At 35.3% G+C, this 15,020-nt stretch overlaps 1 protein-coding gene across 3 annotated transcripts in view; it reads right to left on the bottom strand.

Moving 5' to 3' along the window:
* Positions 1-3,374, bottom strand: part of LOC111435949 (probable UDP-arabinopyranose mutase 5) — a 3,898-nt gene extending 524 nt beyond the window's left edge. The window contains exons 1-3 of one of the 3 annotated variants that reach the window (XM_023073579.1): positions 3,079-3,374; positions 1,353-1,482; positions 15-1,129 (exon numbers count right to left, since the gene is read on the bottom strand). In XM_023073579.1, coding sequence (XP_022929347.1) covers positions 60-1,129; positions 1,353-1,482; positions 3,079-3,192 — 1,314 coding nt within the window. In that variant the 5' untranslated portion in view covers positions 3,193-3,374 and the 3' untranslated portion in view covers positions 15-59. Of the gene's footprint in view, positions 1-14; positions 1,261-1,352; positions 1,486-3,078 lie in introns of all 3 variants that reach the window. The other 2 variants (XM_023073578.1, XM_023073577.1) reach the window with 2 other exon arrangements.
* Positions 3,375-15,020: the final 11,646 nt, after the last annotated feature.

The raw sequence follows: 15,020 nt of genomic DNA on the forward strand, positions 1-15,020 counted from the left end.
TGAAGGGAAGGGGGGGGGGGGGGGAAGTGAAGGAGGCCAAACTCACTCATCAACTCCTCCTAATTGTCCACAGGCAAAGGACCCGATCCAGCGTTCTTCCAAATCTCGACCCATTCGACCATGGCATCAGCAGCACGAGCAAACATTTGATTCGACCGCCCGAGCTTCTCCTTCACTGCCTTCGCTATCTCGAGGAAACAGGCTTCAGCTGTAACTGCTGCTTCTGGTAACCTAAGAGTTTGAAAGAAGGGAACAACTTCTTCCATTAGCTTCACCCCTTCCCACTCTTTCTTCAGGCTCTCTACTGCACTTCCTCTTTCATTTCTCCAAACATACGGCAGCCCACTTTTCACACCAAGCTTCAGGTGATCACATGTCACCTTAACGCATAATCCGCACCATATATCTTCCATGGTTTCCCACCGAAACTTTCCTTCCCCGGCCAATCTCAAAGCTGGACATAAAGCAGGACCAACCACCTCTCGATCAAACGCAATGTTGATTCCACTCACAGGCAACATGGCTCCTGCTGGAATAGTGAGGACTGCATCGACATAGCGCGTGTTCCTCAGACTTGGCTTGAGGGCTTGTGTTGGTGCATCATAATCTGCTAGATTCAGCCACAGTCCACATGACAGACTACAAGCAACCCCACTCCTTAAACTAAATGGGTAACCACGGACGAAATCCGCTCCTTTCCTAAATGGATCATACAGTGTGTTGAAGAAGAAAGGAGTGGCTGGAGTTGAAAGGTTCGATATGTGCTGCGCTACAAATTCTACTAACAAGCCCTTATCATCTTTGGCTGGAACACAGTCATCATCAATTGAGATGATATATTTTTTTCTGGACATGAGGTAGCCAAAGTATCGGCAAGAGTAACCAGAGAATTTAATTGAATTAGAAGCACCAACAATTCTATCTATATCTTGTTGAGAATAGACATCAAGATCAAAGCCATCTGGAATTATGAGGTCCTCTTTGAGTTCAGGATCCTTGACAATAATCAAGTGGTATTGGGAGAAAATAGGCTTCCATTCATTCATAAATGAAGTCAGATCAGAGTGGAGCGCTCCGACCACAATGTCGACCTCGCTATCCATAATATTAAGCTGGGACATCTTTAAAACTTCTCAAGAAAATAAAAACAATGATTTGTGATTATAAATAAAAAAAAAAAAGATAAGAAAAGATTGTCAAGTCTCCTTAAAAGAAGCAGCAGAAGTTTTATCACTGAATCCTAGAATTTTTCTGAACACCCTGCATCAAGTACTTAGTGTAAGGAAGATAAACGGATAAACCGATCACAAAATCGAGCAACAGAACATCGGTAATATCTAGATTTTTCTTACTGGTAGGAAGAACAGGGGTGACAATTTGCTGGATATTGAATGCCTCGATGAGCGAAAGAACTTCATCTTTTCCAGTTGCCACGAACAACTTTAAAACCCTCTCGTTTAACTTTCCAGCCCTTAATGTTTCCTGCTTCATGAAAGTATATCATCTCCTCAGTAACTCGCAAGTACTTGTCAGTAAGAAGGCTCAACAGAAAATATACATAAAAAAGTTATCTAACAGTGAAGCAAAAATGTCAGTTCTGTATTGCTCTAATATAACATTAAGGATCATTTGCTGCATTACACATTCAAAGTCCCAACCACAGGAACCAATGGGGTATCACTTCCAATCATTTGGCCATCATTTCCACACGCAATCATTATTGCGTACAGATCATTTCTTCCATATTTCATACAGATGACAGCTAAAGAAAAGGACTTAATAAACCAATGATACATTAAAAAGAACAGTCTTAAGAGTTTCATATGTAATAAGGCTGGCTGAAAGCAGTCACAAGAACTATTTAAGAAAATCTGAGGGCTTTTCATATTACGCCATATTACGCCCTCTTTCGGAGAATTCCTCCCCCTCAATTATCAATTTCCTTCCATCCAATGAGAAAACCAAGACAAAGGGCTTACAACAATTTGTTCTAACGTTTTGAGAAATTTAACACTAGAAATAGGATAGCATTTTTCGGATAGTAGGAGTAACGTTGAGGAGGTATAAAAGCCAAACAAGACGACGTTCTCCATATATTCTGCAGCCTAGTATACCTAACAGCTTTGCAGCTGTCTCCTTCTATTTGTTTCGCTGGTTGGAGAAATTTTTCGATCCTCACTAGCCTAAGCCTGAGTTTAACTTCCAGTCATTTCTTCCTTCTAGTTTGCACAACTAAACACCAAAATTTCCAAACGCCAATTTCACAACTAAACCAACAAATTCTTCTTCTAGTTTGAAAGTGTAGAATGAAATACAACAGAAAAACATTCACATATAACCAGAGTTAATCCGACCGGGACGAGAACCAATCCGAGTTTAGCAAGCGTACATTACCTAAAATCTAAAACTTAGATAGGAAGGCAAGAATTCAGCACAAATCAAAATCATAAAATGACATATAGATCCATTAAGTACAAAGCTCATTCAAAGCTTGTACATACAAGTTACAACTTTGTTTCCCAAATAACTTTTTCATTTGTTTAATGAGAAGCAAACAAATAACCGAATACAATAAACAAAATAGCAGAAGTAGGCTAGAATCTTCACATTCTGGCAAGAAAAAAGGATATAAATTATGGAGAGGATCAAAATATTACAAGTGTCGCAACATTCCATGACGGATAAGATAGCTCAAGCGTTCATATAATCACAAAGAAATGTAAAAACATAATCATCTAAACATCCAATGACATTTCTACAAAACAAAACTCCACCCTCCACCCACACAACCTTTCTCCTACCAATTTTAGACCAGAAATCATAATCTTGATAAAAAACAAGATTGTAGATAGCGTTGACCAATCGTAATAAACAATCAACAAACCCCAACTCCCAAATTAAACAATCACCACGATCAAACACAACCCAAGATTCAAAAATAGAAGAACCCAGAAGAAAAAAAAGCATCAAACTGAAGGGTAAGTGGGAAATTTACAAATACGCACTCAAATCCAAAACAAGACGACGATGAATTATACCATATCTGTAAAATCAGAGAGAGAGAGAGAGAGAGATTACCAGGAAAAGATCAAGGACGACGTGATCAGGGAGAAAGGAGAGATCGGAGATGCGAGAGAGATTATGGATGGCGGAATGGATTGTGAGGGACAGGAGGGAAGGAGGGGTTGTCATTCGAGGTATATATGCAGATCATAGTTGAGGATTCTCTCTCTCAACAAGCCGATAGGGCAAGGAGTGAAGGACAAGGGAATTGGTCTAAGCTGTGTCCCGAGATTGGTGTCTTGCAGCGGAGACAACGCTGTGTATTCTCCGTCGCTGATCAAGGAACCCACGTTTACCAGACTTTTTCTTCCCTCTCCATAGCTTCTTCACACGTGTTGCCGTGCCAGATGCTATATTGGGCCTCCTTAATCTTAATTATGGCCCATGGGCTCGCTCTTAAACCTCAACTGAATGGGCCCAAGCTAGAGTCATTGGCCCATGCTAGAGTCATTAATTATTTTTTTTTTGTACCATATTCAATCCAAAGTACGTGTATCCATGACATCGAGTTAAGGTATAGTAAACGACTTAATTCATCTAGGGGTATTAATTAAATCTACTTTTGACTAAAAAAATAATTAAAAACGACAGTGATCGTCATATTAAATTCAAACGCTTTCATTAATGTCTAAATCGACTTAGGGATGGTCTAAAATTTTAGGAAATGACCCAAAACAATCAAATCAAGTTGAATGCAATAAGGAACGTCCAAACTGGGTTGAAGTTAGAGAGGGGCGCGAATCACGATCAGGTAGACGATGCGGGTCTTCGGGTAGGGTTTATGGATCGTTCAAACCATTGCAACATTAGTAGCATAAATAGAGAATAGAATGGTTTTTCCTTCATGCTCACATCCAAATATCTTTCTCTTGGTGAAAAATATTAGGGGTGTACATTCAACCCGACAACTCGGACCAACTCAACCTCAACTATAAGGGTTGGATTAACATTTCGAGTAGGGTTGGGTTCATTTTTCTGAACCCAAACTAAATCGATTCAGTTTTGGGTTCGTGAGATAAAACATTCGAGTTGACCCGAGCCAAATAAAATATATGAATTAAAATAAGAATAATTTATATATTTTTTTATTTTTTAATAGTCTCGAGTTCTCTAACTTTACTAAGGTCGGTCACGAATAATGAAGCATATTGTAATTAAAATAATTTATAGTATTTTTATTTTTGTTATATACAATCCCTTTAAACTAATCATTTTTATTATTTATTTAATTCCGTGATCTTTTTTGTATTTTTTTTATTCTCTAGAAAAGTGGGTATATTTTTTTATTTAATTTCGTGATTTATCCTTAAATTTTTCTTATTTTAACCCATTCTCAAGAAACGTGGGTATATTTGGTATATTTTTCTTGAAACGTGGGTATGTTTTTTTGTTTAATTTCGTGATCTATCCTTTTATTTTTCTTACTCTAACAAATTCTAAAGACATTTCGTATATTTTTTCTTACTTTAACCAATTCTTGGGTATATTTGGTATATTTTTTCTTACTTTTAACAAATTCTCAAGTGGTATTTAGCTGTCTTTAGTTTTATGACAATGTTGGCCAATTCTTGGATATATTTTTCTAATATTTTTCTTACTTTAGCTAATTCTCGAGAAACGTGGTCTTGGGTATATTTGGTATATTTTTTTTTTATGACAATCTAATATTTTTCTTACTTTGGCCCATTCTCAAGAAACGTGGTTTTGGGTATATTTGGTATATTTTTTTATGACAATGTTGATCAATTCTTGGGTATATTTGGTATATTTTTCTAATATTTTTCTTATTTTAACCAATTCTCAAGAAACGTGGTCTGGGGTATATTTGGTATATTTTTCTTGGTCTTGGGTATATTTGGTATATTTTTCTTACTTTAACAAATTCTCTGGAATTTAGCTGCTGTCTTTAGTTTTAGTTTTATAATAATGTTGACCAATTCTGGTGTATATTTAGTATATTTTTCTAATATTTTTTTTAGTTTAACCAATTCTCAACAAACTTCGTATTTAGCTGTTTTTAGTTTTATGATAATGTTGAACTATGTTAATATGTTATCATTTTCGCTCGTTGTAGTTTTATGACAATGTTGAACTATGTTAATATGTTATCATTTGCGCTCGTTGTTTTTTATTGATTTCTTTTTTTGTGAATAATTATATATTGATTTGTGTTTGTTCAGTTTGTAGGTGAACTTTTAATATATTTTAGTTCAATTGTATTTGAATAATTATAAATTCTTGATAAATAAAACTTAATTTTTTTTTTTGGACAACTCGCAACCCAACCCGAACCCAACCTGAAAATTTTCAGGTTGGGTTGGTTATCAATCCAACCGATTCGAACTTTTAGGTTTCATAAAAAAAAAATCCTTCAACCCAATCCAACCTAGACGATGTAAACCCTAGAAAATATATATATTTTGAAAAGCAAAGAGAAATTATTTCCAAACATCTTTTTTTTTATGTGCTATTTGAATACTTTACGTTACAAGATAAGATTTAGAGAAATTGTGCCGTTACAAGCCTTGATCAGGTTTCTTTGAATGGAAATTGTGGCTGTTACTATCAAATTTTCTTATCTTGAATAATAGATTCCAAAAGGAAACAGCTATTAATAATAAAAACCAAACCTTCAACTATTCTAATATCTATACATCTACCAACACACCAAATGTAACCATTCGAATCCACGGCTAGCATATATTATCTGCTTTGGCTCGTTACGTATTATCGTCAACCTCACGGTTTTAAAATGCGTCTATCGGAGAGAAGTTTCTACACCCTTATAAGAAATGTTTTGTTCCTCTCCTCAACCTATCTAAGATCTCACAATCGTCACTGGCACATTACTCGGTGTCTGACTCTGATACCATTTGTAACAGCCCAAACCCACCGCTAGCAGATATTGTCCACTTTAACCCATTACGTATTGTCGTCAACCTCACAGTTTTAAAACGCATCTACTAGAGAGAGGTTTTCACACTGTTATAAGAAATGTTTCGTTCCCCTCTCCAACCAATGTGAGATCTCACAATCTACCATCTTGGAGGTCAGCGTTCTTGTTGGCACATACCCAGGTGTTTAACTCTGATACCCTTTGTAACAGCCCAAACCCACCACTAGTAGATATTGTTCAATTTAGCTCATTACGTATCGTTGTTAGTCTCGTGATTTTAAAACGTCATCTACCAAAGAGAGGCTCCTCTCTCTAATCGATGTGTGGTATCTCACACCAATTTTTTTTAGATATTAAATGATTCCTTCTTCGCTATATATACACACTAGTAATCAAAAGAAATAATTCACACATTATCAACATTATCATCCGTTAGGGTTTGCAACATGAAGTTAGGGTTTTCTTCCTTTTTAGTGGTAATATCTCTTTTTCTATATAATATTGATCATATTTCTTTAGATCACTTCATGGTTACGTTGCTTAAGGTCTTTTAGAAAGCCCAAAGCAAAGCCATGAGAGCCTATGTTCAAAGTGAATAATATGATACTATTGTGGAATGTCGTGTTCATCTAACATAAACATAGTTTAGATATTCAAAATGATCAATAAGTGATTCTATTGTCGGGATCAAAAAAATGCATACATGTACAAAAGTATGCTTTCATTTCAAGTTTTGTATCAATTTCGTACATAGTTTTAGGTGTACGACTTTCGTACCCATAGAACTTACTAGACCCATATCAATTTCATACATAAGCAATATGAACAAAACCCAACAACCCATCTTCACTCATCCAACGCCCAACCCACTATCCACACATCGTCCCCGAAGGGCCTGATCCACGACCTAATCCAGTACTAAAATGACCCAATACACGATTTGATCTAGTAACTGACCCATGACCAATCCACAAACTGACCCATAATCCTACTCGAAGACTCGCGCCTTACACCTGACTTCGACACACGCTCCCCTTACCCTGATTGGCCCGTCTACCTAGTCGTGATCCACACCCTCTTGTTGTAAATTGTCGTAAGTTTTTTATTTAATTTAGTAATTAAATTCATTCAAAATATAACTATTTTTTTTTATTAAATAAGAATATTAATTTGGTGGTTTAATTTATAACCATTTTAATTAATATCTTATTTATTTTGGTTATAAATCATGGAAGTGTTTTTTTTATTAATATTCTACCTAAATTATCCCTATATAAAGTGTGTGTCTAGAAAGTTGTTGATATCGGAATTTGATATTAAAGTTTGAGAGAGTTTTGTGTGTCACATTGTATTTCTTGAGTATATTGGTGAGAGTCTTTGCAGTGTGATAGTGAGGTATTCAGTTGTAACACTTTGATTATTAGTGATTGGTTGCTACCCGTAGGAGAACTTTTTCTCTCCGAACCACGTAAATGTCTTGGGTCTCTTTGTGTAATTCCGTTCATTGGTGTTGTGAGTACATTTATTCCGCTTTTGGCGCACAAGATCTCTAACTTCGGCTCAACTTGGGATTTGGGGTCTAACTGTTTTCCTAGGCGTATTCGGCTTGATTTGATTGTTTTGGGCTCCCTTTTTGGTGTTTGAAATTAAGAAAAAATACGGTAAAATTGAATTAAGATTGAATAATAAATGGATTACAAATAGGAAAATGAGTTTGAGATACAACTACAAAACAAGATATAAAAAATTCAAACAGGAAGACAGATTAATGGTTCGGATGACCCGCTCTATGACTGCACAATGTTACAACTTTACTATGAAGAGAATAGATTGTGACCTTTACGTTGCTACAAGCAAAGCGATAACCCTCAAGTGGCGTCCATCCGACCACACGAGAACCTAGAACAGTGTCATGATACGACTAAAGAGGACGATGCATCATCTAACACACCACATAGAGTGGACATGAAAGATAAGATGAGGCATAAGCGAAAGTGAACGCGTCAATCACATAAGTCTAAAATTAGGAAGGAACGCTTATAGGATTAGCTTTGTTGCATGCATGCTAGTGTATAGATTAGCTTTCGCATGAAACGAATTTATGATATATGGTTATCATGAAGCATTATGAAAATTATCTGAGTTTTGTAATTATGCTTTAACCTTCCGCTATATATGTATGTGTTTAATTCATGCGGAAATGAGAATGAGAATTTGTGAGCTCTGTGCTCCGAGAGCATGATGGAAGTTATCGCCCTATTGAACATGTATGTTTATTTTGCATGAATTATGTACGATGAGATAATGAGATGCAACATTGCATTGAGAGACCTTGACCTCAAGTAGAGGCAAGGTCGTGTCAAATGACTCTACCTAGTATAGAGACAAATTGGTTGTGTCGCCGACGATTGAACATGCACATGCAGACAGCTTCATAAGCGTGTCAAGATCACCATGTCAGAACTATTAACATCTGTTGGATCCATATGACAACTCTAGAGGGGATGAATAGGGTGTCAACCATGTAATTATTATTATTTTTTTTTTAATAACAATAAAACTTGAAACCATGAAATAAAATTTAACAATAATTTAGAATTTAAATAGGAAAAATGTTAGAAAATATAACAGGGTAGTTTTAGTTTTATAGTGGTTCGGTCAAACTCGACCTACCCCACTTCACAACGCCTCTTGGGAATTTGAATAAAACTTTCTGACTCTTTCCTCGGATCAAAGCCCAACCGCTACACCGCTCCTTTTACAAGTGTAAGAGCAAACTCAATCCTTTCACAGCTCAGGATTAAACCGGTACACCGCTCTTTTCACGAGTTCAAGAGCAAACTCAATCCTTTCCACGGCTCAGGATCAAACCGGTACACCGCTCTTTTCACGAGTTTAAGAGCAAACTCAATCCTTTCTACGGCTCAAACCATACAACTGTCTGAAATTTTATAGAAACACACCACACCACAACTCTCTGAGGTAGTAGATTTACAATTTTCTTCCACTATACATATCTCTCAGAATAAGATAAAATTGGAAACTTGGAGAGAGTTTTCTCACACTATACATATCTCTTAGAATAAGATAAAATTGAAAACTTGGAGAGAGCAACAATGGAGGCTTCTTAAAACAAATTGGATGGAGGAAATAAATGTTTTGAGTTCTTAAAAAACACTAATAGGTGATAAGTTTAAATAGTGATCAAGTCCTAAAAATAGAAATTGATACGGACTACTAAAACGTAAACAGAAACGTGTACAACCAAAAATAATATTTATTTATTTTTAAATTTATCGTAAAAAAATTATAAACCATTTCATTTAAATATATATATATATATGAAAGGTAATAATATAATACAAAAAATGTTAAAGAAAACGATGCATGTAATAAGTAATTGAAAAGTTTTATAAATCTAATTGAAATTATTATAAATATAATTGAAATGATTTTGTAATTTACACAATTTTATTTCTCAAAAATTAGTTTTCAATAAAGGTAAATAAAATCGTTATAATTTTTTTCTAACTCCACTAAATGAAATTATTATAATTTCTTTCCATTTAACTGAAAATTTTTATAAATATAATTGAAATGATTTTATAATTCAAATACCCTTCTCTTAAAAAAAGTAATAGAAAACTTTTATAAATGTAATTGAAAACTCCATCATTTGTTATTCTACCAAATTTATAAATGTCATATTTCGATGGATGGGTATATGATGTCAATTTTGCCGCTGGTCCATGATATCAATTTTGTCACCACATCATCACGTCAAGTATCTTGTTTTGAATTTGATTGGTCCATGATGTCAATTTTGCCACCACATCATCACTCCCGTATTTGTTTTGATTGGAACTTCCTCCTTTTATCTCTAATTTGAATGAACCAAAGAAAAAGTTGAAATAGTTATTCCCAACCTTAAATTGTGGACAAAAATACTAATAATTGTTAATAATTGAAGTTAGGTTTGTTATCATCAAAAACATCAATTAATTAATTAAAATTAATTAATCTGAGATTAAGGCGAAAAAGCCAACAACATCAACATCAACTACCACGTAAATCTATAAAGTGACGCTAAATAAAAGAAACGTAGTGTCATAATATCTTTTATCTGGATGGATAAAATATTAAGAAACTTAGAAAAATGTTTTCAAATACCTCAGGGTTACAAGCCATAATTAAATACACCTTGTTGGAACTTGTTGTCAATAATGATCCAAAAGGTAAGAGTCACAAAAGATTGTAACACATACCATAAAATCACGAGACTTCCCATAAACAGATATCTGGACACTAAATCAACTCTTCTTTGTTTATGTATATAATACCACTAATCAAAACCAATACACTTCACAGCTTAGAGTTTGCAAATTGGTAAACAAAAGTAACATGAATTCCAAGTCCATTCCAACCATGATGCTTCTTCTTGTTTGCCTTCTTTTCAGTGGTAATACTTCATTTGATCATATTTTTTCTTTACATTACTTATAATAATGTTTTTTGAGCATAAAAATGTTGGATTTTGATGTAGGAGAAGACATGATGGTGATAAGTGTGAATGGGAAGAATGGTCATACTAGGTTTCCAATATACAAGCCACAGATGCAACGATTCATTATGCACGACGTACTGTCGACGTCTGTTTAGATCCGAAGCCAAAGGACTTTGTTTTGGCCTTCACAAATGTACTTGTACATATCCTTGTTGATTTGTACCTTTCAAATTCTCATGTTTAAAACCACAACAGCTGTTTAGTTATGTATCGACTTTCATACGAATAAACGATGGTTGTATATAATGTTATTACGTTTTAACTTCTTAAACTAATGGATCACCATTTTTAAAAGAATAGGGTAGAGCTCTCGAGGTATGAACCTTACGGTACTATATGAATGTCATGTGGGAGTAATTAGGGGATCTCTAGCTTTTCTTGGTTGTGAACTTGTTTGGATGAGGGAATGAGACCAAAAGAATTGTTCACTTGATCAAAGATGGTAGGTTTTGGCATTTGGATTGACCGATTCCACCAAGAAACGACCAAGAGCACGAGATTAGTTTGTTAGTATTTGACCTTAATTTGACTTCAAGATTCGAGAGATAATGTTGGTATTAGAGAATGTTCATCTAGGAAAGAATCCTCGTAGATTCCGTGTTAAGGTCTCAATTAATTTTTGGTAACAATAAATATTTTTCAAAGTTTCAATGGGCTTATTAAGGTATGTGGTTGACTAAAAATTATATAAAATTTACTTTCAAATTGTTGGATATGAGGTCAACTCTCGTGAAGAAAGATAATCGTTTCGGGTTAAGAATCAAAAGATAAAAGAATGCAATGAAAATAGTTTGGAATGCAAAAACTAAGAAAAAAAAAGGTAAGAAATGGAAGAACAAGGATTAGACACGTGTTGACTAGCGCCGTCAGAAGTGTATACCACCCAGTGGAGACATCCGTCACACGCATAGCAGAGACATGCAAAAACACGCTTATCCATATAAGTTATTTAAGGTAGTTCCTCAAGTTTGGCTACCGATTACTTGCTGCATAAGCAAAGCAAACTATCCTAAGTCAAAGAAACGAAAGCTAGTTCATTCCAGAGATGGAATTAATCGCCTCCTCCAAATCAAACATATAACATTATTCTATGAACTCTACTGCAGAAGTCGTCATTTGTCTAGAGGCCCCTTTTCTTTACCTATAAAAATGTTGGAAAAAAATGAGTATTTAATAATACTTGGTGGGTGGCTCTCTAGCGACCTAAATTTTTCTATTTTACCTAAGGTCGTTACCGTACACACATCATGAACAGTTAATGCAGAATTAACTCTATTGATATTTTATCATAGCCTCAACATTAAACTTGCATGCTTCGTTTTTATCTTGAGAATAAACTAATACCAAGGAAATAAATAAATGAACAGTAATACAAAATGAAACGACCTATACTAACCTATATGCTAGAAATACAACTCAACCTATACTAACCTATATTATTTCATGGAAATTCAATTTAACCTATTTTAATCTATAATCTACTAAAATTAAATGTGAATCTATCCTATGCATGTGCCACATTCTTGAGATTTGCAATGCCACCGTCAGTCTTACAAAAACGTCTTGCCTTTATCCGAAAAATATAGTAGAACATAACTTGAGTATTTTAAAAATACCAGTAAGCAACCCCCTATCGGGGTTATGATGCAAAGACATACAAATGCATGCATGGTTCCTATCATAACAGTCTGTTTTCTACGGCAACTATCCTAACGAGCAACTTGGATGTGTAATTACTTTCCTACACACGGCCCACACGTGTGAATATGGCCCACCAATTGGTTCGCACACCTCTTGGGCTCCTTTCTGGTCGGGTGAGCATACTCTGTGAGCTGTTAATACCGGACACCCATTAGAAGTAGTGACCGTCACAACAACATTATGCTAAACGTAATGATCATTCTTCTGCCTAGTCGTATACTCGTTCGTACTATCATGAAGGAACAGAGGTATCCCTCAATGCATAAACACACAACAATCCATGAGATCCCTAAATCTATCCAGAAATACAACCCCACTAACATATATTTCATTTCATAACATTTTCGTACTACTCCTCCTAACGTCTAACATATCATTTATTGCAGTCTTTCATGCATATGCCGAAGTTGTATTTCATGCTATTTGTCATTTTACATGTCAATCATATCATATCATTCATGCTACTTATAAGTCATAACATAACATTTTCGTGCTTGCAGACATAATAGTTCAGATCATGCACATATCATAGCTTATATCATAACAATCACATAATACATTACGAACACATCATCAATAAATCACATCATAACATATCACAACATAAAGCATAATAAATTCATCGAAAACAGTATAACAATCACATCGCATGACATTTACGTATTATTTCATGAGAAGATGAGATACAACATTACATTGAGAGACCTTGAACCCGAGTATAGGCAATCAAAGGAAACAATGGTCTTCTCCTTACATTCAAATATCTTATATGGATGGATACGAATTTGACCTGAAAACCACAGACAAAACAGTTTTCCAACACCTCACGGTTACAACCCATAATTTAATTTATCTTGTTGGAACTTGCTGCCGTTATTATTAAATACTTACCTTAAATAAGGACACAAAAGCCAAAACCATAAACAGATTGTAACACATACCATAAAATCACCCAACTTCCCATAAACAGACTTCTTTGTTTATGTATATAATACCATTAATCAAAGCCAATAATTCACAGCTTAGAGTTTGCAAATTGGTAAAGAAAAGAAACATGAATTCAAGGTCCATTTCAACCATGATGGTTCTTCTTGTTTTCCTTGTTCTCAGTGGTAATACTTTCTTTGATCATATATTTTTTTTTAACATTACTTATAAGAGTGTTTATTGAGCATAAAGATGTTGGATTTTGAATGTAGGAGAAGACATGATGGTGAGGAGTGTGGATGGGAGGATATGCCAGAGGGTGTTGCCAATATCCACATACCAGGTATGCTACGATGAATACTGCATGAGGTTATGCCGAGGTCAGCTTGGACCCGATGCTGATGGACTTTGTTTGGGCGTTTACACATGTAACTGCACATATCCTTGTTGATCTTGTACCTTCCAAATCTCTCCTTTTGAGAATTTGATGCTTAAGACCGTTAGTTATGTATCGACATGTTATGGAATTTCATTCGAATAAACGAGGGCGGTATTATAATGTTATTACGTTTCAACTTCTTAAACTAATGGATCGCCATTTTTAAAAGAATAGGGTAGAGCTCTTAGGATACCATATGAATATCATGTGGGAGCAATTAGGGGATCTCTAGCTTTTCTTGGTCGTGAACTTGTTTGGATGAGGGCAAGAGACCAAAAGAATTGTTCACTAGATCAAAGATAATAGGTTTCGGCATTTGGATAGACTGATTCCATCAAGAAACGACCAAGAACACGTGAGAATGTTTGCTTAATCCACCACACTTAAATGGTGTATATCTTTTTTATAATAAAATAAATTACAAGGATATGGAAAAAGATATAAACGGAAATAACAATACATGAAAAGATACTAATGTAAGAAAGCAAATATCTAGATATTTGCCTTGTAATAAAATATGATATATATGGTAAACTATAATTTATTACTAAATATCCTTAACACCCCACCACAAGCTGAGCGTCGGATTTGAACGAACGTGAAGCTTGGATATGAAAAATTCAAAGAGAGGTTGAGAAACAATTTTCGTGAAGATGTCAACGACCTGGTTCAGAGGAAGCGTAGATAAACACTTTCTTGGCCATCGAAAACTGGAGAGGGATCGTCGCTTTGCAGCGATGCTGCCTTGGCTTCGGCGAGAATATGTCTAACCCATGAAGAGGGATCGTCGCTTACCGACGATGCTGCCTTGGCTCTGGTGAGAATATGTCAACCCAAGAAGTAGAAGGGGAAACCTAGAGAAAGGGACAAAGACAATGTTGAAACTTGAAGAGTTGCCATATTGGGCGAAGGAGCCAATTTTGGCTAGAAGAGCAGCGACGACTTGGTTGGCGAAGAGGCCAATGCGGCGCCCAGATTCCAAAGGTAAATCTCTGCAAAGGTTGACAGGTTTAGGTTAGAGTTTCTGTGAAGGATGAAGGGAAGATTGGGAAGAAAATGAAAGAGACTATGTTGGTTGAGAGAAAATCGATTGTGTTGGAAAAGATGAGGTTGTATGTACAAAGTATGGCGAATGGTGATTTAGAAGTCAAAAGGGTGGAGCCGAAGAGTAATCAATCGCTCTGCATGTGGCAGTAATGGAGACTGCCCCTGCAGCATCAAAGCCAGCAGGGTGGTGAAAAAGAAGATGAGTAGGGGATTCAGAAGCCATTGAAAAGAAAGGATCATGGTTGCTAAACCGAAAGAGCTCTATACCATGAGAATATTTGCTTAATCAACCGCCCTTAAATAGTGTGAAAGTTATCTTATTTATAATAAAATAAATTACAAGGATATGAAAAGAGTAATAAACAAAAATAACAATAAATGGA

Source organism: Cucurbita moschata, unplaced genomic scaffold, assembly GCF_002738365.1.
Source record: "Cucurbita moschata cultivar Rifu unplaced genomic scaffold, Cmos_1.0 Cmo_Scf00051, whole genome shotgun sequence".
In the NCBI taxonomy this organism is placed as follows: domain Eukaryota; kingdom Viridiplantae; phylum Streptophyta; class Magnoliopsida; order Cucurbitales; family Cucurbitaceae; genus Cucurbita; species Cucurbita moschata.